Source organism: Peromyscus leucopus, chromosome X, assembly GCF_004664715.2.
Source record: "Peromyscus leucopus breed LL Stock chromosome X, UCI_PerLeu_2.1, whole genome shotgun sequence".
Lineage (NCBI taxonomy): Eukaryota > Metazoa > Chordata > Mammalia > Rodentia > Cricetidae > Peromyscus > Peromyscus leucopus.
The window spans coordinates 97,394,875-97,422,499 of NC_051083.1; the positions used below are offsets into that span (position 1 = coordinate 97,394,875).

The following is a 27,625-nucleotide window of genomic DNA, read 5'->3' on the forward strand; positions in this document are numbered from 1 at the left end:
AAGCCACCTTGTACTTTACCTCATTCTCAATTTTATAAAGAGAAATTTCACACAAATGTCAGCATAACTAAAACAAAACATTTAGGTCGAACTTTATACACAAGTATAAAGTAAAATGATGGAATTTGTAGAATGAGAAGGAGATCATTTCAATAATGAAATCTATAAAGAGCTTAGGGAGATAAGTACAGTTAGTGCTTCAAGATGAATGAGGATATAAGAAAGGAATCTATAATTAAATAATATCCAGGTATGGTGGCACACACCTTTAATCCCAACACTCAGGAGGCAGAAGCAGCGGTATCTCTGAGTTCGAGGCCAGTCTGTTTTACAAGGTGAGTTCCATGATGGGGCTTATTACACAGAGAAACCCTGTTTCAAAAATAACAACAAAACAAAACAAAACAGGTAATGATTCAAAAGTGACATGTTGCAATTAGGTAAAAGAGATGAAATAATGATAGACATCCCTGAAGGAGAATACTGAAGGGAACGGAACAAATACTAAAATGTGTAATTCAGAAAACTTTGTTGAAACAAAGAAACATGAACTCTTTGAAACATGCATAATAGCACCTTACAGAGATGAGAATATCAACACAGAACATCCAACATTAGGATAGTCCAGTAAGATTCATTTTCTAGCACCCATATGGCAGCTCACAACTGTCTGTATGTAACTCCAGTTCCAGGGACATCCTTACACTAACGTACATGTAGGCAAAATATCAGCAATGAACATAAAATAAAAATAAATAAATCATTAAAGAGAAAGTTGCACTAAAATCGCTAGACTTTAAAGAAAAAAATATAGTCTTTTGAGAATCTATGTAAAGAGCCTGTGGAATATAAGGAAATAACTATAATTAACAAACTTGGACAGCAATACTTTATGTAGGAAGAGCATGAAATGAAATTTACAATATACAAAAAAGGCTGGCAAGATGGTTCAAACACTTGATACCCACATGAAAGATGTGTCATACATTCTCACTGTACACGTAACACACACACACACACACACACACACACACACACACACACACACACACACACACACACACACACACACACACACACACTTGAGCCTAGCTAGTCTATATAGCAAGTTGCAGTTCAACCAGGACTGCATAGTAGAGGGGACAATGGGTGATTATTGTAGTATTACACATTTATAAGGGATGTCAGTTATGGCAGACTAACACCCTAGTTTCTTTAAACTTAATTCTCTCAGGTTTCTGACAGCTTATTTTGCTACTTCTAGGTCTAGTAGTTGGTTTGTACCCAGTGATCATAAATCAAATTTTTGTTTTCAAGTAATTGGCCTTACTTCATTTTCTTGGTAATGGCCATTAAACCTAGAGCCTTGTGCATGCTAGGCAAGCACTTAGTTATTCATCCCTAGCTCTGTTTTCACATTTCATTCTGCTACAGAGTCTCACAAAATTGCTTAGGCAGGCCTTGAATTTGAAATCATTCTGCCTTGTCCTCCCAAGTAGCTGAGATTACAAGTTTGTTCTGCCAGACCCATACTCCATTTGCTTTTACAAAAACATAGTATGATTTGTTTTGAGTGCTTGTTTTAAAAGAGAAAAGGAAAGAATTTTGTTGGAAACCCCATTTTATAAATGCATCCAAGCATTAGTAGATATTCTAATAATCAAATTACTTTTCTAAAACTATGAAAGTAGACATTTCTAAATTTATCAAACAACTCCAAAAGACATAAATTGTTAAAAGTGGCTGTGTAGTTTAGCTTTAATAAAATTCACTTCCTATTGTCCAGTTCTTTGAATTTTTCACAAATGCATTGTTATGTAAGCAACACCACAATCAAGAGGATTGTTTTTTACCTCCTCCCAAAAAATTGCTTATGATTTTTTTGCTTTGATGTTATCTGTAGATACATTCCTATTACTGTTAACTTTATAAAAGGTATGAATGTATTATTAGCATTGCCAGTGAATGGAGGCAAAGTAGAATCCCTTTCTTGCAAAATTTTCAGAGTAAAAAATTGAGCTTGTGGATTGTTTTTAAGCTAAATTCTGTGTCTTAGAGCTCTGAATTTAATCCTTTATTGAATGATGAGATGAGACTTTCTGTGCCTTCTAGTGTTAAAAATATTATGTATCGAGGGGTTGGGGGTTTAGCTCAGTGGTAGAATGCTTGCCTAGCAAGCGCAATGCCCTGGGTTCCGTCCTCAGCTCCAAATTAAAAAAAAATGTGTATCTAGCACAGCTTTGAAGTTTGATACTTTAATTTCTAAATTGACTAAAATTGTTCAAATAAATTTGAAGGATTATGCCATTTAGCATTGATCAAAATAACAGATTTTTAACTAGTATATTACATATATGTAGGTATTTTAACTATGTTGGAAACATACTGTTTATCATCATAGAGGTTTAATATTCAAACAGTTATATTTCAACTTTGTATTAAAGGTGAAACTCCTAGATGAATCTTTTTAAACTATAGTAATAGATATAGAATGTTACAAGGATAAAATATTGTATCCAGTCCATTTTTTAAAGTCTGTGTCTCCTCAGAACTAGAACTTGATAATTTAAAGTTCCCCACATTCTTCTGAGGCTGCCAGGAGAACTTGTAAGGTTGCTAAAATCTCTACTGTATGCATTTTTTTCTGTTGACTTCTGTGTCTTATTATTTGACCAACAGTGACAGGTTACTGGAAACATCTTTCAATTTGCATCCAAGTCTCTCTCTCTTTTTTAAATTTAATTTAATTTAATTTTACAATATAATTTAATTCTACATATCAGCCATGGATTCCCTTGTTCTCCCCCCTTCTGCCCCCCTCCTCTTCCCCCCAGCCCACCCCCCATTCCCACGTCCTCCAGGGCAAAGACTCCCCCGAGGATTGAGATCAACCTCATAGATTCAGTCCAGGCAGATCCAGTCCCCTCCTCCCAGACTGAGCCAAGTGTCCTTGTATAAGCCCCAGGGTTCAAACAGCCAACTCATGCACTGAGCACAAGACCCCCAAGTGTCCCTTTAAGTCAACTCATGAGAATGCAGAGTTCTATGATTATATGGAGTGGGGACAAAAAAAGCAGGTCAGCTACTGCTTCATAAGGGGCAACAGTTGTGCATTGCTATTTCACATTTTATTTCTTTGTTATTGCTGACTGTCTGTAGTAATTCTCTGATTTCTACTGCTGCAGCCTATCTTCAGCCTCCAGGATCAGCAGCAGCAGCAGCAGTAGCAGTGGCAGCACCACTACCACCGCCTCCTCCTCCACTCCCTCCTCCTCCAGCTCCTCTTGAAGCAGGAGATGCTTCAGGCTTGTCTCTACCCCCACCACTGCCACCTTATTCCTGTGATCCAAGTGGAAGTGATCTGCCCCAAGGTAGGGTATTTTGAGATTTGGTACAGGTTATTTAGGTTTGAGATCGTTTTTGAATCTAGAACATTTTCTGGATGACTGATGGGTGCAGAACCAAATGAGAGCAATTTGAGCATATAATTCTAGGTGGCTAACAAGGAGCAAGTATCCTCTACAGAGTTAACTATAACAGATAGTTGGATTGAATCATGACTCTTCCTCTGCTCCCCTCTTGTAGCTCCATGTCTTTCATGAAAGAGATTCACATGGATAGCTTTGTTTTTTCCTCAAATATTTTATTTTAAATTGGGAGGTAATATTAAAAGCTTTTTGTATTTAAGTTCTTTCCCCAACTGTATGAAATTGTTAACTTTTTGATACTTGGTATACCAACTGAATTTTGAGTATGTGGAGAAAGCTTCTATTCATCTGATCTGCTTTGAGTATCAATCATGTATTTCTGCTTCCTTCAACAACCAGCAGTGATTTTTTTTTCCCCCACTGGAAATTCTTTGTTGCCCTTGAGTTTGGTAGTATTACTCAAAGAGAATTTTAGTTGAAAATTGTTAGCAACTTGCTTATACTTTCTTGCTTACAACATTTTCCTAATTTTTTTCTAGCTGCTGCTTTTTTTTTCTGAGTTCTTTCTAGCCCTGAACAAGTCAACAGGATTTTCTCCAACTCTGTTCTGTTCTTTTTCCATAAAAAACTTTGTAGTCGATTCTAAATCTAATTACCCTTGTGCTCAGAAATTTTGGTTGCTTACTAGACATTTTCACTTAGTTTTTTTTAACTTTCAAACTTAAATGGTCTCTAATGAAATTCCTCATCTTTTCCCTCTTGTCTTTCACCAGTCAACACAAAACATTTATTCCTCTTCTTGGTTTCATATTTTGTAAGTATTATTGTTGTTTCTACCTAATTTAACCCAATATCTAAATCCTGACTACTTTATTCTGTTCACCTTTGGTGCCCAAGTAGTATTCAACCATCATATAATGCTGATTTTCTATTTTTCTAGCATTTTATTGGGAAGGTAGATAAACACTATTGATTTTTTTCATTGATAATATAATTGCCAGCAAGATTATGTTGTTGATGTTCGACTGTATTGTTTTTATCACATGTTGTTTTTATCACATATTTGCTCATTGTTCCTTTTGTTCGTCTGACGGGAAATTAACCCATCTTGTTTTTGATGGCTTTAAAGGTAAATTGTATTTATCAGTAGACCTCCCAACCATAAAGGATAATGAAAATGAGTATATATACACAATGTACATAAAAGACAAAATCCTATAATTTGTGGACTAATCTAGAAGACATGCATAGTATTTGGTAAAATAAGCCAGGTACAAAATGACAAATACTGCATGTCTCAACTTATTTGTAAAGTGTGAAAACATACTTCTTATTTCATAGAAATATAGAATAGGATAGTAATTCCTAGAGGTTGAGAAGAATATAGGAGGATAAATTAATGAAGATTGATCACTAGGTACAGAATTACATATTATATGTGAGGACTGCTTTGGTGTTGTATTTGCACAGTTGGATATATATATATATATATATATATACACACACACACACACACTATATATATTTCAAAATAACTAAGAAAAGATTTTAAATGTTATTATCACAAGGAAGTGGTGAATATTTGTAGTAAAGAATGTTTATTTAAACATTTCATTATTTTACAATAATTTAATTATTGTCCAATGTATTCATGTATTGAAAGATTCTATAATTTGTTAATATGTGTAGTTACGTATTCATTACAACACAAAAATCAAAAGTTACCCATGTAGCCCATTACCAATTAAATTATAAATATTGTTATTGTCTCAACACTTTGGTTTTTTTAATTAAAAAATTTTTTGTTAACAATTCTTTTCCTGCATGTGCATATTCATGTATATGTAGCAACAACTTCTGTGGTTCCTCACATATTCCTTTTGTTTTTCTTGAGATGAGATATCATTGCCCAAGAAGTTAGCAAGTAGGCTTAGGCTATCCGGCCAGCTAACACAATTCCTGACTGTTTTTCCAGTGCTGAGGTGACAAGTGTGCATTACCATGCCCAGCGTTTTTTGTGAGTTCTAGGGCTTGGATTTATGTCTGCATGACAGATACTTACCTCCCCAGTCTTGTCCCACAGTTTTCTGTCACCTCCCTGTCATTTTCCCCTAGATATCATCATTTCTCTGCTCTTTTGTTTTCTACCATGGGTTAGTTTTACATATAAATGTAACCAATATAGTGTGTAATTTGTACAGTGCTTCTTAAACTGGGCGTGAGTGTTCATCAGTGCTCTTTAAAATTAGTGATTCACTTGTTTTTGTCCCTATGGTTAGTATTTAATTGAATATTCCTTATAAATTCTTACTTCATAAAAAGTCTCTTGAACATATTCACCCTCCTCAAGTTCTCTCCTTAGCACCTCTCAACTTTCCATCCCTTTCCAAACACTCTTGAGATTTCTTTTTTCTTCATTGCTCACAGAATCCAGTTGGTGTTACCCAGCTATCTTGGGATTGGGGGTTGCTCTAATATGTGGTCATCCTCCCAGGGGTCACATCATTAAAGGAAAACTGACTGTCCCCGTCCTAGAAGCTATTAGTGCTAATGCTCCTAAGCTAGTGGAGGGATTACGTAAATCTCCTTTCTCCTTTCTGTGCTGGGATTTTGTAAGGATAGAACTATGAGCTTTTGTATCATCATACCCTATAATATAATGGATTTCATTAAGACATTTTTGTACTATATATCATATTTTGACCATATTCACATTCCCACTATCATCTCCCATACTTGGTGCCTCCACTAGTTTCTTTTTTTTCTAGATAGTTCCCTTCTGCTTTCATGTCTTTTTATATATTTATATGTAGTTGAGTCTAGATTCACATGAGACCAAACATGTGGTAATTGATTATTCCCAATGCATTACTCTTTATCTTTTTCTTCTTGCCCTGCTTTTAGATCCCTTCTGTCAAATAGTCATTCCTCTGCTACTTTGATGTTTCATTTTCTAATTTTGTTCTTTTAGTGCATCAAATACAGTTGGTATTAGGGTGTTAACCTTGGCATGGATAAATAAAGATAAAGAGTTCTGGGTTGGGTGTGGTGGTACATACCTTTAATTCCAGGGAGGCAGAAGCAGGTGAATCTCTTGAGTTTGAGGCCAGTCTGGTCTACAAGAGAGTTGTAGAACCAGGGCTACACAGAGAAACCCTGTCTTGAAATCCCCGCCCCCCCCAAAAAAGAGAGTTCTTACCCCCCAAACCTCCCCAAGCCCCCCAACTCCCCCCCAAACCTCTCCCCCAAGCCTCCCCCCAAAAAAAACCTTTAAAACTAGATTCTTCATATGAAAAGAAACATTTGTCTAAGTCTGGCTTATTTCACATACTATCTGTACTGCCATCTATTTTCCAATAGATGTCATGACTTTATTCTTTATTGCTGAATAAGACTATTGTGTATATATACCACCTTTTCTTTATCCATTCATCTATCAATAAGTATTTAGGCTAGTTCCAGATTTTGGCCTTTGTAAATAATTGCGTGTTTGTAAGGTTCATCATTCTTGTATATAGGTACCAATACTTCACACTATGTATAGTTTAATAATGCTCATTGTATGGTTATGCCACATTTATTTTCTATCAGTTGATGGAGATTTGGGTTGTTTCTACCTTTTGACCATTGTGATGATAGGTACTACCATAAACATTGGTGTGCAGGTTTTTGTATTGATATTTGTGTGTGCCAGAGATTAACTTTCTGTTCTCATATTCTTTAGCTTGAGCATCTGGCTTTATATCCCCGTATGTTAGTCAAAATACATACTGATTCTTTTAAAATGGCAATAAATGGCCGGGCGGTGGTGGCGGAGCACGCCTTTAATCCCAGCACTCGGGAGGCAGAGCCAGGCGGATCTCTGTGAGTTCGAGGCCAGCCTGGTCTACTGAGTGAGATCCAGGAAAGGCGCAAAACTACACAGAGAAACCCTGTCTCAGAGAAAAAAAAATCCAAAAAACAAAAAACCAAAAAAAAAATGGCAATAAATGGATTTCCATAGGGAGGCTTTAGCTTATGAAAGGGACATTTTCCACAAATTCATCTTGTTAGTGGAACTTCACCTATATTAATAATAAAAATATGTGTGGACGCAGGTCAACCAGTTAAGTGCACTTATAGATACAATTAAAATACTCAGAATAGGGATGAGCATGTTTTTTCAGTGGTAGAATTTCAGTGTCCATGCCAGACATTAAAATAATACAGACAAAAACAAGAATACTGTGAATATTCCCTCTTCTGCTGTACATCTAGTTTTGGCTAATTTATCAACTATTTGAGTTCTATACTTGGAGAAGTTTTTATCATTTTAGGCTTTAATTCATTTCTGCCTGCCTTGGTTACTGTCCCCTCTCTTTGGAGTTCTGGTGGTAGTGTGTTATAGTATGTTATGATAAATCAAAACAAGATGACTATGCTAAGTTTCTTCAGTGGACATCACTGCTCAGCATTAATAGAGCAGTTTATACTATGTAGTAGTGTGAGTAACTGAGGTACAGGTGTAAAATTTTCATCTTAAGACAAGCAAGAAAATGTCTTTTCTAGCTGTTTTCTTAGTAACAGAATGGCATTACAGTAGCATCTGTCTAATACTAAGAGCAGAAATGAAGTTTGTATTGGGTGATTAAACCTTGTGTCACAAAATGATCATAGCTATGCCAAGTGAAAAAATAGTCCTTTAAAGCAGAATTGAGAGTTGTGGTAGTGTGTGAGATGGCTATGACTATCTACTTTAATAATTTGCAGGGAAAAGCTGTTAAGTAATCTAAATTGCTTATGTCAGTCTTATAAAAGTCTTTTTTTTTTTTGTTTTAGATACAAAAGTTTTGCAGTACTATTTCAATCTGGGATTGCAGGTAGGAATAATACTAAAATTATTTTGATAAGTCCTGTGTTTAAATAATAATCTGTTTTGAGAAATCAGACTCTTGAACTTTAAAAGCCAGGAATACCGTGAATGTCTCTTATTTTCTCAAGAAATCTCTGAAGCTGATGTTGGTCAGTTTTGTACTTTAGCATAGCTCATTGTATTACTGTGAAATAGTGTTAAGTTGAAGAGAGTGGTGGCTGGTCTCTAAGCACAACTGCATATATATTAGGTTATGCTTCATACTTAACATCATATACCAGCCCTTCAGTGGCATATATCCAGAATGAGAATTATTGGTTTACTTATATCTTAGGGAAATTTCTGTATTCTATGTGAAAATCAGACTTAGTTCAATGACATTTAAATAACTTTTAAAAGCACTAATTTTAGATTCTTGCTAAACACTTTCTTGAATTTGAAAGGTGTACATACTAACATACATCTTGTTATTACTGATAGGTGTTTTGGTTTATGGAGCCAGGGATCATTTTTCCCCTTCAAATACACTTCACTTATAACTAATATAACCCATAACCAGATAGCATATTTCCTGAAAAAGAATGGTGGAGATGAACATTTAGCAAATGATATTAAACTAATAGTCTCTTGGAGATGGCTCAGGTAATTCATAGCCCCTTGCAGTAGTTTCCCTGAGACGTTAGACATCAGTAGAAAACCTTTTTCCTCATATAGCACGCATCTAAGTTAAGAGTAGTAGGGTAGGTATTTGTTTTTTGCTATTATCTTTTAAAATGTAGTTTTAGGATTGATAATTACTTGTCCCTTCAGTTATTACTCATGTGGAAACTTTGATATACAATCCATAAGGCTGAGGCATTTAAAATTAATTCTCCTAGCCAGGCATTATGGTACATGTCTGTCGTTCTACCAACTCAAGAAGCTGAGGTGGAAGGATCACTTCAACTCAGGAGTGCAAAAGTAGATTGAATAACATATAGAAACCCCTTCTCAAAAACAATCCAACAACCAAACCTGGCAGTTGTGGCGTACACCTTTAAACCCAGGACAGGGTCAAGTGGATCTCTGAGTTCCAGGACATCCAGGGCTACACAGAGAAGCCCTTTCTTGAACCCCCTCTCAAAAACTGCTGTTTACGTCACAGGAAAACTAGGAGATGAATGATAGATAGCTTAACACTTTTTTTCCTTTTTTATGTTAAAGACAATAGTGTTATATAGTGTTCATTGTAGTATATTTGGGAACTTGTATTAAGAAAAGCAGAATTAGCAGTTTTGATATCTTATAGGTTTTGAATTTTTATTAAAAACTTGTATCACATCTAATTTTCTAATCATTTAACTTAGCATGAATAGCTTTTTGTCATTTTTTTTGAAAGATTTATTTTATGTATATGAATACTCTGTATGTCTGTACACCAGAGGAGGGCATCAGATCCCATTATAGATGATTGTGAGCCACCATGTGGTTGCTGGGTATTGAACTAAGGACCTCTGGAAGAGTGCTCTCAACTGCTGAGTCATCTCCAGCCTGCTTTTTTTTTTTTGTCTTTAAATATTGGATAGCATGAATCTTTGCCTGTGTAGTAGTCTGCCATGGATATATAACAATTGTCTCAGCTCCATATTGTTGAATACTTAGGTTTTTCAGTACTTTTTACTTTAAAAAGTAAGGCTACACGTGACATTTTTGTGTACAAGTCTGTTTATATCTTTGATTTTTTAAATGTATCCCTAGGTGTAAATATGCGCTATAGGTTGTATAAAAGATCTTAAAGTTATAAGTTTAAAAAAATCTCGGTACATATCAGATGTTACAACCCCTGATTTCTTTAAGCTAGGAATTAAGAATAGAGAACAATAAGGATTTGCAGGTTTTTACTTGCACCTTTTCTTGCTCCAGTGCTATCATCACAACTACTTGCACTCCATGGTCTATGTGCCACATGGGCAGCAGCAGCAGCAGCAGCAACAACAACAACAACACACAGCAGCAGCAACAGCAGCAACAGCTTCATGGAGAGAGTTATTCAGATTGTACTGAGCAACCTCTTGTAGACCAAAGTGCTCCTCATTTTTACAGTGATGTAGTGAGAGCAGATGACACACAGGCAGAAGTATCAACAAATGGTGAGTATGTAATGAGATTGCTAGTAGGAAAGTCAGTTGGATTTTATTGTGTATAATTTAGTTAGTCTGCAGATATTTCATTAAGTCCATATGCTTTTAGAGTATCAGTTCTCAAAAATATATGTAGATGCCTTGTGATCCTTTGGACTTTTTGAAAGGACCCATGCATGAGGCCAGTAGTATTTACAAACAATACTAAGATTTTATTTGTTCTTTCTCTTTGTGGTACTGCAGATTGAACACAGGGCTTCATGCATTCCAAGCAAGAGTTCTACCACTGAGTTGTAGCCCCATCATTCTTTGACTTTCTTAGTTCCTTTATGTTGCTGTGAAGAGACACCAGAACCAAGGCAACTTAGAGAAGAAAGAATTGATTGAGAGCTTGCTTAAAATTCCAGAGCATTAATCTGTGATCATCATGGTTTGGGGAGCATGGTGGCAGGCATTCATGCATGACATTGGAGCAGTAGCTAAGGGCTTACATCTGATGCACAAGCATGAGACTCTGTGTGTGTGTGTGTGTGTGTGTGTGTGTGTGTGTGTGTGTGTGTGTGTGTGTGAGAGAGAGAGAGAGAGGGGGGGTGCATGAGAGTGAGCAAGCTTGCACTGACTGGGAATGGCCTGGCCTTTGAAATCTTAAAGCCCAACCCTTAGAGAAACTCTTCCTTCCACAAGACCACATCCTTCCTAAACAGTTCTACCAACTACTAACCAACTATTCAAATATATAACCTTAGGGGGGCGCATTTTCATTCAAACCACCACATTGACTTTGTGGCATTTGCATTCTCGGTACTAAAATCAACATGAATAAAACTATTGGTACCATATCATGGCAGTGGCATCAAGCTATACTAATAAACCAGTATGTTTTTTACTGCTACACTTTGTACAGAATTGTGGATTTTTTTATTTCTTCAGAGAGGTTCATTTAAAAAACACTCTTAAGTCTCCATTCTTGCTAATTGTATTTAGTTTTCTTCATGATAAATATAGGAACCAGTCATGAAACACTTCTATAAACTGAATGAAGTTTGTTTTTATTTATTTATCTATTTTTATTTTTCCTTTTATTTTATAATACCATTCAGTTCTACATATCAGCCACAGTTGTTTTTATTTTTAAGATTTATGTATTTTATGTATATGAGTGTTTTGTCTGCATGTATACCAATACACCAGAATAAGGCACTGGATCCCATTATAGAAAGTTGTAAGCCAACATGTGGTTGCTGGGAATGAAACTCATGACATCTAGAAGAGCAGAGCAGCCAGTGCTCTTTACTACTGAGCCATCTCCAGTCTCTCTTTAATTTGTAGCTCAGGATATTTATTCCTTTTTGGTTTTTTGAGACAGGGTTTCACTGTGTAGCTCTAGCTGTCCTGGAACTCACTCTGTAGACCAAGTTGGCCTTGAACTCACAGAGGTCCGACTGCTTCTGCCTTCTGAGTGCTAGGATTAAAGGCATGCACCACCACCTGGCGTCCAGGACTTTAAATGTGGTCTTGAACTCATGATCCTCCTGCTTCCTTCTCCTTTGGCATATTCTGCCTGTGTGTGTCACCCCAGTCGGCAAATTTGATTATTAACTTAAGGTATTTATTAGCTAACTGTTAACATGGAACATATTTTTCACCTTGAAAGAATGATAGACAAACATGGTTGGCCTGAGAGCATCATTTTCTCAAATGAAAATGTAGGCCTGTCAATTTAGGGAAAAACACAACTTGCTGAATTTACAGTGAAAGAAAATTCTATGTTTGAAATAAAAATTAGAGGTTTTGCAAACTTGAACTTGTCATTATAAGTTTAACAGCTTTGCAGTAATTTGAAACTCTTTTAGTAAGCTAGTTGGAGCTATTAGTAAATGTAGTTTCTTAAAAAGTATAAAGAAGTGTGTCTATGTTTGCAAGATCTTTGTAACTTGGTAAAAATACTGGATTCCCAGTTACAAACAGATGATGTTTCCATTCCTGATTTATTTGTATGTATAAGCAACTTTTTAATACAGAAGATTTCAGACACTCTTTTGGTAACCTTGTAGAAATCATTATTTATCTCTAAAATCTTCTGCCAGGTATGGTGCACTCCTTTAATCCCAAAACTCAGGAGGCAGAGGCAGGCAGATCTCTTCCAGGCTAGCCTGGTCTACATAGCAAGTTCCAGGACAGCCAAGGCTATGTAGAGAGACCTTGTCTCAAAAGAACAACAAAATTAAAATGTTCCTACTTGGAGTTGCTGTAATCTTTTCATGTATGGGTGTTTTTCCTGAGGAGTTCAGAAGAGGGTGTCATGGATCTTCTAGAACTGGAGTTATAGAATGGTTATGAGCTACCATGTGGGTGTTGGCCCTCTGGAAGAGCAGCAAATGGCACTGAAGCACTGAGCCATCTCTCTAGCCTCTGTGATCTTTAAAAAATGTTTTAATTACATTGTGTGTGTATGTGAATGAATGTGTATGTCTGTGCCTTTGTGTATGTGTGCGTGCCATGGTTCACATGCAACACTCAGAAGACAACCCAAGAAAGGAGTCAGCTTTCAACCCTCCACCATGTGGGTCACTAGAAATGTCAAGCTTGGCAGCAAGCATCCCCCCCCACTGAGCAGCTTTTCTGACAGGCCCTGTGTTGTTTCTTATAGTTAATACTATATTTAATTTTTCTTGCATGAGTATTCATTTACATCTAGTGAGTTTTTACAATAGACTGTATATATATGTGTGTGTGTGTGTATATCTATCTATCTATATATATCTTTTTCTTTTCAGATACTTTTCCCATTGCTGATGGTGTACCTGTCCCTCATGGAGCAGTCTATTATCCAATAATGTCAGATCCCTATGGGTCACCTTTGCCAGGTTTTGATTCCTGCATTCCTGTTGCATCAGATTATCCCAATGTTGCCATGTGGCATCCAGTTGGCGCAGCATATGGTGGTTCTGCCCAAATCCATGGTGCTATAAATTCTGAGCCAGTTGGCTATATGCTTCTACCTAATTCACCTCATTATACACCTCAGAATTAAGATTTGGCAATATAAAATATTCTTTGCTGCCATTTTTACTTTTATGGTTGATAAATGTCTTATTCTTAAGTGGTTTAGGTGGTAAGAATGTTCACTATTGTATGTCTTTAAGATTACTTTACTTTTGAAGTAAACTATTTCTTTAAAACAAGGGCATATCACTTATGTTATGAATAAGAAAATTGCAATGAATGTAATGGTCCCTGTAATGAGCAAGTTCATTGTAGGCAGTTTTCTGTTAGCCAGCTTGTGAACATTGTACTAACTGATGGTGCCAACTGATAAAAGAAGGAAAACATACAAGCTGTTTTCTTATAATATAATGCATATTAATCAACTATTTAAAATTAATATGATTTCCACTTTTCAAGAAATTTAAGAGGAAGTTATGCTCCTAGCTATTTGTTTATATTAAATGAGACTTTAGGTTTCTTTAAGAATTGTCAGAACTGAATTGCAGTCTGATATTTAGTTTTGAAGTTACATGGTGTTCTGCTTTACATTTGCCACATATGGTGTTGTTTAATACTGGATTCACATAAGTGTCCTGCTGCACAGTATTATAGTGTCCTTTGCACAATTTGAAGTAAATAAAAACTAGCATTTAAAATTGCCAAAATGAGTGTTTTCTTTTTGCAACAAAGAGGGTACCAGATGTTTGATTATTTCAACATGTTTCTCTTGACATTGTGGTTACAAATGAATTTATAGCTTGAATTGGTGAGGAATAGTTGTAAGGCCACTTGAAATGTTATTTGATTTCAGCCCCATTGCAGTGAATACTAGCACTCTTGTGATTTTTTCCTGAGAATGTTCTGTTCAGGTTTTATTTTTGTTTTCAATTAAAGTTATTTTAGTTAGCCTACAAAGTATTGTGTTTCCTTATGGCATTTTAAAACATAATTTGTTTTTGTTGGTCCTTCTGTTCCCGTCTTCTCTTCTGTCCCCTTTTGTCTCTCTGGCCCCTTGTACACTCCCACCTCAACAGTCTGCATTTTACTTTCACAGCACATACATTCTTTTGTCTTTCTTCCCTTCCTCAACACTGATAATGTTCTTAAAGCCCAGCCAAGATTTATTGAAGGTATTTTAAAACAGATTTTAACTATATGGTCTAAGAGAAAGAGAACAGTGGACATACCTCAGAGCATGGATATGAGTTAGCATATTTCTGTTAACCTCCTTATAAAACTTAGGTTACTTGTTTTATTTTCTGTAAGTCAACATTTGTCATGTCTTGGCACTTTGTATTTTCAGGTGTGTACTATATCTCAGAGTATGCTTGTTTCTGACTATGAGACATACTCCATCATCCCTTTTAGCCTTCTGCTTTTCATATATCCAAACTAGTTTCCTATTGACCTGGGGCTTAAATTGTTCCAGGTACTTTGTTCACCAGATAAATGGCAACAACAACAACAACAACAAAAATCCTTCGGATACTACAGAACTTATTTACAAATACTATCTCCTTTTAATTTTTAAATTCTCTTTAAATTATGCTTACTCAGTGTGTGTGTGTGTTTGTGTGTGTGTGTGTGTGTGTGTGTGTGTGTTGTGTGTTGTGCTTGCTGTTATTGCTATATACATATGTAGGTTAGAGGATAACTTGTGGGAGTTAGTTCTTTTCTTCTAATCTGTGAGGTCCTGGTTTTGAACTCATGGGGACAAATTTGGCAGCAAGTGTTTGGACCAGAGTCAACTCATTGGCTCCAAATAACATCTTGTTTTTAAGGTTAATTTTGCTTCTGAATAAGTCTTAATCATCCCAGACCCAAACCAAATTAAACAGAACAGCAAAACATTTGAGACATTAAGATGTGAGGTGCTTGAGCTGTGCTAGAATGGGATCCATTACAAAGAAAATACCTTGCCCTAAGTGTCCTGTTCTCAGGATGATTGAAGTAATGAGAGTTCCAAATGGACCCAGTAGTAGTTGGGGTTTTTGATTTAGTTTCTGTAAGAAATAAATCACTCTGGTCAATTTTCAATATGAGGTGCGCTTAGGACTCATTATAGACTTACAGATAAGCAGAAGGCGTTAGACTCCTCTTCCCCCTTGCTGGCAACTGGCACCTGCTTGTCTGGGAACTCTGAGAGCCGGAAAATTGCAGATGGTCTTCTATGTGTCCAATCCTCCAATCAGAAAAGGGCAATCTCAAGCCCCAGGATATTCACTAGATAAAGCTTTGCTTAAACAATAGGATGGGGGAATGTGGGAAGAGGATTATGCTAGAAGAGTACAAAGGTTGCCACTCTGGACTAGAGTAGCAGCCTATGGAAAAAGGGGCCAGCATTTCTCACAATTGCTGATTTTAAAAACCACTATCTCAGGCTGGAGAGATGGCTCAGAGGTTAAGAGCACTGACTGCTCTTCCAGAGGTCCTGAGTTCAACTCCCAGCAACCACATGGTGGCTCACAACCATCTGTAGTGAGATCTGGCGCCCTCTTTCGAATACATAATAAATAAATAAATCTTTTAAAAAAAAAAACTACTATCTCAGGCCAAATCACTACATCATCCACTTTTGCCTTTGCTCTATGCTGGTATCCTTTTCTGTGGAATTGTATTTTAAAAACACTTTATTGGTCAGGACTGGTCCCTGCATCTTTGAGTGACTGGGTGAGAAATTACTCACTTTTTTATTCTCAGATACTTAATACGTAACAGGCACCCAGACCTTAGCACAACTGATGCCATGTTAGAGGCACCAACGCACCATTATGACCTAAGAGCCTAGCACATGGAACCCAACACCTGCCAAAATGAGATCAAAGACCTAATCCATTATAGTTCCTAGTCCTGGTGAAGTCCCTAAATGTACCAATCTTCCTGTTTTGGCTTCTGTATCTCTGTTTATTGCTAACTGTTCTTGCTAATTGAAGTTTGTCAACTTCAGGACATCTGTGTGTGTGTGCGTGTGCGTGCGCACGCGCATAAAAAGCCAAGAATGATAAAGGCTACATGTTTTGGGCAAGTTTCCTGTATAGCCTGCTGGCCAGGGAATAAAGACTTTTCTATTGAGTTAAGAAAAACTTAGTTTTTGCTAATCTCTTGAATTTATTTTAGAGTTTTTGTTCTTGATCTTGGTAAAACTACACTGGGATCTGAAACCTTCACTAAAGAAAATTGAATGAGAACTAAGCAAGGTTGTACACCTATAATTCTAGTAATCGGCAAGTGCAGGAGAAAAGATCAGGAATTTATAGGCCAGACTCAGTTACATAGTTTTAGTCCGGCCTGGACTACACGAGACCCTAAAACCAATTTTTCTGTTATTGGTTCACTAAGGAGCTTCTAAAGATTATTTTAGAATGTATTGATGTATTTTGAGAACATGGGTCTGGGATTTACTTGGTTATGAGGTAATCACTTCTGCCATAGGATTTTTTTTTTTTTATTTAGGATTTTTTTTTAATTTAGGATTTTTTTTATTTTATAATTTGATTTAATTTTACATATCAGCCACAGATTCATTCCCCTGTGCTCCCTCCTTCCCCCCCTCCCCAGCCCACCTCCCATTCCCATTTCCTCCAGGGCAAGGACTCCCCTGGGATTCTTCAGTCCAGGCAGGTCCAGTCCCCTCCTCCCTTAACCCAGGCTGAGCAAAGTGTCCCTGCATAGGCCCCAGGCTCCAAACAGCCAGCTCATGCACTGAGGACAGGTCCCGGTCCCACTGTCTGGGGGCCTCCCAAACAGTTCAAGCTAAAGGACTATCTCACTTATCCAGAGGGCCTGGTCCAGTTGGGGGCTCCTCAGCTATTGGTTCATAGTTCATGTGTTTCCACTGGTTTGGCTATTTGTCCCTGTGCTTTTTCCAATCTTGGTCTCAACAATTCTCACTCATACAATCCCTCCTCTTTCTCGCCAAATGGATTCCTGGAGCTCCACCTGGGGCCTGGCCATGGATCTCTGCATCTGCTTCCATCAGTCACTGGATGAGAATTTCTAGCACGACAGTTAGGGTATTTGACCATTCTCTATCACCAGAGTAGGTCATTTCGGGCTTTCTCTCGACCATTGCCAGTAGTCTATTGTGGAGGTATCTTTGTGGATTTCTGGGGACCTCTCTAGCATTTTGCTTCTTCCTATTCCCATGGGGTCTTCATTTATCATGCTTTCTCTTTCCTTGTTCTCCCTCTCTGTTCTTGATCCAGCTGGGATCTCCCGCTCCCCTAAGCTCTCTTTCCCTCGACCCTTGCCCTTCATTACCCCACCTCATGTCCAGTTTGCTCATGTAGATCTCATCCATTTCTCTGTCATTGGGCATCCCTGTGTCTTCCTTGGGGTTCTGTTTTCTAGCTAGCCTTCCTGGAGTTGTGAGTATCAGTCTAGTCATCCTTTGTTTTTCATCTAGTATCCTCCTATGAGTGAGTACTGTATGCTTTTATTTCAAACTTTAAGTTGTTGCCTTGCCTTAAATACCATTACCAGTTGATGCAGCATAATTTGATAATTGCCTTGAAAATTTAAATTTGTTTACTTTAAGCCACATTGCTTACATATTCCAGTCAGTTTTTTTTTCCTTGTTATGGGTGCAGTATGGTTAGAGTAACCTGTATTTTGCCAAGTCTGGAGTAATTATTGAAGGATAACTACCAGAAAGGAAGCAAGTAACTTGTTAATTAAAAAAATTCCAAGACAACATCAGAAACACTGGCAAGGCTGCCTTTTTAGTGGGTTAATATTCATGGCTGTGCATGCATGTGCAGGCTCAGAGTACAACTTCTAGTAGTAGGCTTCGGAAGCAATCACCTTGTTTTCTTTTGAGACAGTCTTTGGGCCCTGGGACTCAACAATTAGGCTAGGCTGGCTGGCTGGCCAGCAAGTCCCAGGGATCCAACTGTCTCCACCTTCCTGGAAATAGAAATGTACACACAACCATGTCTGGCTCTTTACATGGGTGCTTAAGAATCCAAGTCAGATCCTCAAGCTTCTCTGGCCAGCACTTTGCTGCTGGAGCTTTCCCCAGCCTTTTTACATTTTACCTCTTTAGTTGTCCTTGACATAAAAGCTGATCCTCTCTTTATTGTTAAGCAAGGAGCCATTTTGAATTATTGGGAGGAGATAAAATGGTTCTGTGATTGGTTTGGATTCCTTTCCTGATAAAATCTGGTATACTAAAGGTAGAAATTGAAGTAATTTCCATTAGCAACTAAAAGAATTCGTTTTAAGTTGTGTATATTCTCAAAACTAATTGTGGCTCTCTGCCTTAATTAAGAGCAGATAAAAATATTGAGTCTATTTTACTGTTGAAATTTAAGACTTGTGAATTTAATATTATTTTACTGTTGAAATTTAAGACTTGTGAATTTAAAGCATGTTTCATTTCCTTGGAGTCTATAATCAAGGCATAACCATTTAATTATCTTTGGAAATAAAATGTAAACAAAACAAATCATTTTAATGTGAATACTAGACTTTCAAAACTTAATTCAGATGTAAATCTACATGAATAACAAAATGGTCTGTTTGGGAGGGTGGTAGAGCTTAATCTGAATCTAGGCTTTTCTAAATGTGGGACAGATGTAGTCCATTGTACATGATACATTTTAAAGCATTTTATATTAACTCTTACAATAACAGTTTAAGAATGTAAGAGAACTACTGCAGCAAAAGACAAATCTAGTTCCCACCCCCTCCATCGTATAGAATAATGAATTTCGATATTGATTTAGAATACATGTCTTAGCTGAACCATCAAAGAGTTTACCTTATAGGACTTGTCAGGAACATGTGGGAAATGTAGTTTCAGGAAAAGATCCACTCAAGTTTAGGTAACTACTGTTTGCTTAAACTATTTTGGAGTGATTAATCCTTAAAGCTTAAGTCTATTATACTATTTTCTAATTTTACCTTGTGCTAGAAAAAACTTCATAATAAAAGAAAATGTCTTGGTAACTGGAGAAGATGTCAGTAGGAGTTCAGGGTTTTAATGTTTCTATTTTTGTTGTCTTGTGTGGTTTACAGAGAGAAAGAACAAAGTTGGTAGGTAGGGTACTAGGAATGATATAGGAGGAATCAGGATAGAGGGAAACATGATCAAAATATATGTATGAAAAGGCTTTTTCAATGAAAAAGTTTTAAATATTGAAAAAAAATAAATTTGTAAGATTTTAGTTATCATAAGGTCCAGACAGATCTTGCCAAGACATCTAGGAGGTTGGGGAAACCTATCAATAGTTAATAAAGTACCTATAATTTTATACTTCTCAAGAATATTCACTAGCTCTGTATAAAATTCCTTTTGTGAAGTACATAGTCAAAATTTGTAGTTGAAATTGATTGAGGTGAATGAACCATTTTAGGTTTTACTGTTTCAGCATTTAATAATAATGGCTTTTTACATAAGAACTATAAAATTTAAATGATATTGATTCTCAGTCATACTTTTCAAAATATTTTGGACTACAGTAGTCTCCTGTTAGTATTTCTGCTGGTTAAATTATAGTGTGAAACCCAAAGCTGTCCATCAACATTTATTAATAGGTATAAATGGTTACATTGGAAAAGGAACAAAACATCTTTATTTCTAAGTAGCCATACATTTTGTGGGAGGGGAAATAAATGCTTTATTTTTCTTTATACTGAAGCTAAAAACACACAAAATTATTATACAAGATTGTTTTTCACACATTTCAGGTTGACACTAACTTTGTACTTCTTACAGAAAATATCTAAATAAAAGTAATTACTCAGAGGTTTTAGCTTTTAAAGTAATATGCAGAGCCAAAATGCCATTTACACAAACACTGAAATTTTCCCTTTCATAATTAAACTCACGAGATATAACTAATTTTGATACAAACATTTTCTGTATGATGATGTATGAGGGACCACTGACTAGGCTGAGAAAATTTAAGCATAGCGTCTGTTTTCTAGTTGCTCTGTCTTCTGCTATCAATTGTTAAGTCTATAGCTCCAAACGCATTCACTGTTTTGACTAGGAAGAAATTCCCTATCCCCATTTTGTAAAACGTTGAAGAAATGGAATCTGTAAGCAGTTAAAATATTTCTCTCTTCTTGAATAGTATCTCTAGTATGCACATGAGAAGTAATCAACTTCATGTATTTTCCCTTGGAAAGGCTGTACTTAGTCTTATCTGAACTGAATGATCTGGACAAGTTCTGTTACTGTTGTGCAATTGAAACGAGAACATGCCATATTGTATTTAAAGGGAGAATTCAAATAGTTACTTCTAAAGTTAGTACTTTATGAAATTATATTCCCTAACTAATGTGGTTGATGGCCTGGGTTTGGAACTCTCCTTGTGAACCCACACTGACGTTGATTTTAGTGCCATTGGTTCTAGAAAAACTCTTGAATTCTGACTGCCTCTCCTTCCTAAATATGCCGGGTACAGTTGCCTTGGTTGTTGAAGTATAGTGCTGTTGATGAAGCTGTATTTTAAATAAAATGATTAGATCTCCTATGGAAACATCTACATTGGACATTAGATTTTCAGATGACCTGAGCTAGCTGCTTTCGTCTTTCTATTTGAGCCTCATCTCACTATATCCACCACTCTGAATGTTCAGTCCAAAAGGCTCCCGTTATTCTGTAGAATCTTCAGGGGTTTTTGTTTTTCCAGTAACTCCTTGCTAACAACCCACTTGCCAGAACCTGTACATGATAAAATGTTTCTTTTGGATCACCTAAGATGTAGAAAGACAGTTGTCAGTTTGTTTACATCTTAGGCCACAGGAACTCTTCATGTACCTTGTTTAAACACCAGGATTTCAGGGGTTAAATCTTGATTGTTCCGTAATCTGTGGAGGTTCTCTACTTATGTATCTTGTCCTTTAAATTTTTTTAGGAGGCACTATATTTATTTTTGTAAAGCTGCCACTACTCCCAAGAATGTTGAAAGTTGATTTTAAGTTGCAAAGGGAAGAAATAAGGTATCTTTGGGAAGTAATAGGATACGTTTGACTAAGGGGTTCTAGGCATGTACACTGAAAACTCACCACTGTGCCTGTTGTTCAGTGCTTGAAGATGTTTACTTTTTTTTAAAAAAAACTAAGTAAGTTACCCTTCATTTGACCATTTTTGAACCACAACTTATTTTTGAATATTTCTAAAAATTCAAATCTTGTAGAATTATGATTTTGTGTTATTAGGTTATTCAGAGAGTGTATTGTAGGTGTTGAAAGACTTACAAAGTAGACGTTTAAAATATGGTAACTAATGGTGGCATCATTAGAATATGGGTATAGTGTAGGTTCTTTTCTTTCTTTTTATTTTTTTTTTGCCTCTGTGTAGCTCTAGCTGTCCTTGAACTCGCTGTATAGATCAGTCAGGCCTCACTGGGATTACAGGTATGTGCCCTACCACGCAGCAGGTGCAGATATTTAAGATGACTTGCTTGATGGATGTCATTCATTTTGATGTGTAAGTTCTGGCAAATTTATAGAACTCATTTGTAATCATAGGTTATATACTTAAAACTGTAAATTTATGGGACTAAATATGACAGATGTGTAATCTGGTTTTCTTTCCATATGTACCATCCCCTAGTTTAGCTCTTCTCTTTCATAAAGTTGTAGCAGACTCATTTCTTAGGTAAAATTTAGAACAGTCCTCCATATTTGGAAAGGCAATCTGTGACACTGCACAGTTTAAAATAATAATTTTAATATGGATCTTGCCTGATGACTTTATTAATACAGTGATGCTACATGAGAAACTACTGCTTTTTGAAATTCAGCTCTAATATCCAAAACTTGAAAAGCAGGATTCTGTACGAGAGTTTTTTAGAGCAGCTAGTTTTTCTCTTATCACTGAATAAGTTGAGCATTTCTACATATTGATTTCTAGATTTTGTTGGAGAAAGGTTGATGTAAAATTATCTTTTGGGGGATCAAACCTAGAATCTTGCTTATGTTAGGTGAGTGCTCTTATTAACCACTCACCCAGCCATAAGAAACTGCACTACTCTGTGTGTGTATGTGTGCGCACGCACACACGCCAGAAGAGGACTGGGATCCTTTGGAGCTGTAGTTGCAAGCTGTTGTAAGCTTCCTGATATGCTTGATGGAAACTGAACTCTGGTGTTCTGGAAGATGAGCAAGTGCTCTTAACCATTGAGCTCTCTCTCCAGCCCCAGAAATAACATTTTTAATCAAACAATTTATCTCAATTTTATCATCCTAAGAGTTCAACAATTTGATGATTTATTTCTATTTGTAGTGGTTAGTAACACTTGTCTGTCCTTTGAAAGCTTTTGTTTCTTTGCTGTCACTTTGAAGAACCCTTATTAAAATATCAAGTGCCCTTTCTGCTTTCTTTTTCTAGGGTCTCTTCTAAGAGTTCCGTGGCACTAAAAACATTGTCTAGAGGTCTTTTAGATTAGAAGGCAGTTAGGAATATATTGAAGTTCATTGGAAAAGACATAAAATTCCCAGCCCACCTTAATCTGCTTGCCAAAAGGCACACTTCTTTCTAGTACCAATGAGAAAAATGTCATCTATGTTTGTGATATGTATGTGTGCATACCTGCATGAAATGAGGCAGTGAGGGTAGAATTCCTATTCTGAAACCCACTAGAGTCTGCTGCAAATGGGTTACTATTGGCCTTCACCATAGGCAGCTTTTACTTACTAATTGAGTTCTTTTTGCTTCTATTAAGAGATTTAGAGTTGTAAGGAAGGGTTTTTTTTAGAGGTGTCAGAAGAGGACATGTGTAGAAGTTGATTACAGGGATCCGAAGTAGTCGGCTGTCACCAGGTGAATAAAGAAAATATGATATGCACAATGGAGGTTTACTCATCCATGGAGAATGAAATTAACATCATTGGCAGGGAAATGCTTGGGACTGGAGAGCATCATGTTAAGCAAAATAAGCCTGGCTCACACAGATAAGTAGCACATGTTTACTTTCATATGTGGAATCTATATTTAAAACATATCCATGAATTGAAGTAGAAAGACTATTTTGGGGAGAGAAAAGGAAGGAGAAGGACAAGAGGGAAATGTGAGCAAAATACATGGCACAAATGTAGAAAAAGTCAAAGTGAAACCCATGATTTTATGTCATGAATATATACTACTAATAATGAAAAGTAGTGAACTTTTTCTCTTACTACAGAAATTGTCTGCTATTTATTTGTGTAGTCACAGGAATCTTCCATAGAGCTTTTACAACTTTTCCCGACAGATTAAAAAAATAGCAACAAAAAGTAGCTTTGGGCTGGCATAGGGCATTCTACTAAGTTTGTGTTTAAATACTATAGTTTTGAATGTGTATATGTTTCTCAAGTACCACAATCACTGATGCTAATATTTCAGAAAAGAAGCCGAGTTCAGATCAATAAACTTAAAAAAAAGCAATTCTGAGCTTGAAGATGACATAACCCCTTAGTTTGTTTCCTGCATCATTTTTAAAAAGTAAAGCTCTAAGGCCACTTACAAGCACCTTCTGTGAACCACCAAATAGCATACTGGGGAAATTTTTGTGTTTATTGACCAGCTTGGTGCCCTTCTCTGGATACCATGGTGCCACCTTTTAAAAAAAAACTTTAAATATGAGGTTAGAATCCAGTTGATCCTCTCTACAGTTCTCTCTCTCTGGCTTACAAATTTACTCTCAAGTTACCTTTGTACCTTCTCAGCAGTGAAAAGACATGCTTAAGAATTTTTATTTCAAATCCTCTCCCTTTAAAAAAAAAGACTTATTCACTTTTATTTTATGTGTGTAAATGTTTTGCCTACATATATGTCTATGTATTACATGTGTGCTTGGTGCCTGGGGAATCTGGAAGAGGGCATTAGATGCCCTGGAACTGGAGTTACAGACAGATTGAGCTGCCCTGTGGGTGCTGGGAATAGAATCTGGATCATCTGCTAGAGTGAGTGCTTTTAAGCACTGAGCCATCTTTCCAACCCTCCACCCTTTTAAAATTGTACCAGGAACAGAATTCAGGGCTGACTGTCAGGGAAGTTCTCCATCCCTGAAATGTTTGTAAACAGTGGCTGGGTAGAAAGATGTCTTTCTCTTTTCTGCTTGGCATTATCTTAGAGTTAATAAAAATGTTGCTATCACCAACATGGAACTTAGGACAATCGCTGTTTAGTTTCAACATTTATCCTAAATGAGGCATCAACATAGCTAGTGAAAGCTAAAGCCCAAGTCACAAAGATGATAACCCTAAGGAGATCTGGTATGGAATGTGTTCCCAAGAAATATGGCACTGCTGTCTTTCAATTGCAGAGAATGGCTGTTGTAATGGCTTTCCTCTCTCTTCAGAATGTTACTGAGAGAAGACTGCTTTGGACCACGACTTCATGCCTTCCTACTGTTTTCTGATCATTACAACAGTTACACCTAGATTATTAATAGTCTGTATATTGGTGAGAAAGATGTTTCGACTATATGGTTATATGTTGGCTTTGTTGGTGGTGGTGTGAGTTAGGGTTGTAGTTGAGGTTGATTTATTATTAAGAATAAGTTTTACAGTTGGGAAAGTTGAAATTGTGACTTTAGAACTCTTCCTTTTAGAAAGGAATCTGTCCCAGTGTCATAGGTATTTGTGATGGTCCCTCAGTAGGGCAGCAGTTGGATTTGACCAAATGAGCACTTCAGATAAGACTAAGATTATTTTGGAATTAACCCTTGCCAAATTCGTGTTGATTCATCTTACTCTCGTTCCCTTTTCTGTGTGTCGGAGTTGTGTTCAGCACTACTTCCTGCCTCCCTTGCCCCTAATTTGGCTCCTTTCCACATGAAACACTTTTACCGTCATTCACCAATGCTAGGGATAGAGGTGGAAAGTCAGTTTAACATAAACTACACTGTCAAAAGCAAGTTTACAGACACATTTACATTGTTGAACAATTCCTTTCACGTCCAGCAGACTGCACACAAGAATGTAGATGGATTCTTGTTGCTGCTGACACTTAAAAAGAACAGGTGATGCCCAACGAACTTTTTTACTTTTCTGCCATATAAATTGTTAATCTCCACAAGCCAAGCATACGTTGGTAAAACTATGCTTGCTCAGCAGGCTGTTGTTTGGTGGTTGTCAGTCCTAAAATGATTACCATATGCATCCTAACTTTGTTTTTAACTTGTGTTCTGATTAAGTACTCCTGGGCTATGGGAAAGAGTCTGAATGCATAAATGCAGCTTTCTTTGAAGGCAGAATTTAGTTCTACGAATCCACTAGGATTATTACATTATATATCTAACAGTTCACACATGCAGTTTCCCCTGTCTCCCAGTGGATATTACAGCTGCAACCTGAATTAGGTTATCTGAACCTAAAATTGTGTCTGCTAGGTTTTCTTTCCAGAAAGCAATTAATTAAATTAAGGTGCTCTTTCCCCCCTAAATTTAAATACCTCAGTAAAATGTCATTTTTCTCATAAAAAATATTTCAAATCCAGTCTTTAGGCTTAGAAATGCCTTTATATCAATGATGATTAAAACTATCCACAGTAGATAGGACTCTATAAATATGCCAGCTAGTTATATTTTTTCTTGCCAATGTATGAGATGTAGTAACTATTGGTTAAAGTGCAGTAGAAGATGTTTTGGAAAAAAGTACACATCCTAAATTCTAATTTTGATAGTCTCAAAATTTAAAATGTATAAGTTAACTGAAATATACAAACACAGGAAAGGAAATCAGCTAACTTATTATATATATGACACACACTGTAGAGTAAATATCTCATTGGCACACGTTAAGAAACTAACACATCTTTAAGAAACGAAACCTCAACAGTCCCTACAATTAGAAGTTATAATGTTTTAAAACAAAACAGAAAGGCTAGTTCTACCTAGAAACCACAAGCTGCCAATTCTTTGGAGTCTAGTCTCCCATTCATGCTGTTCATTGAACCAGCATGGGCAGCGTGTAGCACTGAAGAGCAACAAAGACAGGCAGGTTGATTTGCCTTATCTGGTAGCTGGTAGGGACTGCTGACCATATCCCTCAGCTCTGTGGGGAGATGGGTGTGAGATCCCGAGGGAAGTCAGGAATCTGTGCGGCAGCTATGGTAGCAAAGTGGCACCTGGAGCGTCAACGAGGCAAGGGTAAGAACAGCAAAGCAAAGGGGTTAAGCACCCGACTGCACCTCTGCTGACTAGGGGCAATGCCCCTTCAGTTGGTTTCGAGATGGATTTAAGTATTTGGAGATATCAAAAGGCAAATTATAATAACAATAAAACAAAGCATGAGGAATGTGGCTATAAAAGACTGAAAACAAGAGGAGTTTCACTCCTTGGAGGGGGGACCGTGAGGGAACCATATTTGGGGTCACCTCTGAGAATGAGGACATTACAAATTTTCTCTTCCAGAATAGCTGGTGGGGATTTGACTTAGAGCCGAGTTGTAACTTGTTCTTCCTGTCCATCACCCCATTTGTGCATGAGCAAGTCGCAAGCCTCTCCCCAAGTTTCAAATACATCCTCTGAGGAGTCTAAAAGTTTAGAATTTGAGGAGCAAATGCCGGATGCACAGTGAAGAGAGCTGGAACAGGCTAGGGGGCATTCACTGCTCCGAGCAGCACCCCGGATTTCACCTAACTCTACCTCACTGAGGTTCATTTCACTTTGAGAACAGGCCTCTGCCTTCCCTTTCTCCATCTGCGAATATCTGATGTCCTGCCACATATAATGCTGCTGTGCGATCCCATCGGAGATTGTGTACATGGGCTCTGGAGTAGGTTCAGAGGTCTGACCGTTAAACTTGGAGAACAGGAGACCCAGTTTCTTGAGAGAGGGACCCATGAAGGACCGTTTGCTTGATGACTCAGCTTTTGACTTTCCTTGAGCATCACTGGCTCTTGGCATGGTTCTGATGAGAGGTGCCCCGTGGCAGGCCTTTTTCTTGCAGCCTAAATTGAAAGAGACACTCTTAGATTTGGCCCGAGCCCCACCACTGCCATCATTGGTATCATCTCTTTGAGAGAATTCAGCGCTGCTAGTGGAAAAGCTTCTTCTTGGATGTTTTCTGTTTCCCAAGAGGTCAAGCACTTCATATCGAAAGCTGGAGATGTCCTGCTTTAATTCCTAGAGAAAGAAAGGAGACATGGCTTGTCAGAAAAATGGTCTTTAGTTTAAAGAAGACATTTGGAATTTTGGATAGGCTAAGTTTTGCATAGTAATAAATCATGAAGCACACATTGTACTTTAAAAATCTTTCATTAGTTCAAGCACAGAAAGACTGTTCTGTGACCAATGGAA

The 27,625-nt window shown here is 37.0% G+C and overlaps 2 protein-coding genes across 3 annotated transcripts in view; one reads left to right on the forward strand and one right to left on the reverse strand.

The window, feature by feature from the left end:
• Alg13 (ALG13 UDP-N-acetylglucosaminyltransferase subunit) overlaps positions 1-14,053 on the forward strand; it is a 62,128-nt gene extending 48,075 nt beyond the window's left edge. Inside the window, 5 exon segments of the mRNA XM_028876930.2 lie at positions 3,186-3,371; positions 4,202-4,242; positions 8,247-8,287; positions 10,183-10,409; positions 13,178-14,053. Of these exon segments, the coding sequence (XP_028732763.1) occupies positions 3,186-3,371; positions 4,202-4,242; positions 8,247-8,287; positions 10,183-10,409; positions 13,178-13,434 (752 nt within the window). The 3' untranslated portion in view covers positions 13,435-14,053.
• Positions 14,054-26,095: 12,042 nt separating this feature from the next.
• Positions 26,096-27,625, reverse strand: part of Trpc5 (transient receptor potential cation channel subfamily C member 5) — a 261,694-nt gene continuing 260,164 nt past the window's right edge. The window contains exon 10 of one of the 2 annotated variants that reach the window (XM_037199143.1): positions 26,096-27,451. In XM_037199143.1, the coding sequence (XP_037055038.1) occupies positions 26,759-27,451 (693 nt within the window). In that variant the 3' untranslated portion in view covers positions 26,096-26,758. The remainder of the gene's footprint in view (positions 27,452-27,625) is intronic. The other variant, XM_028876912.2, reaches the window with a different exon arrangement.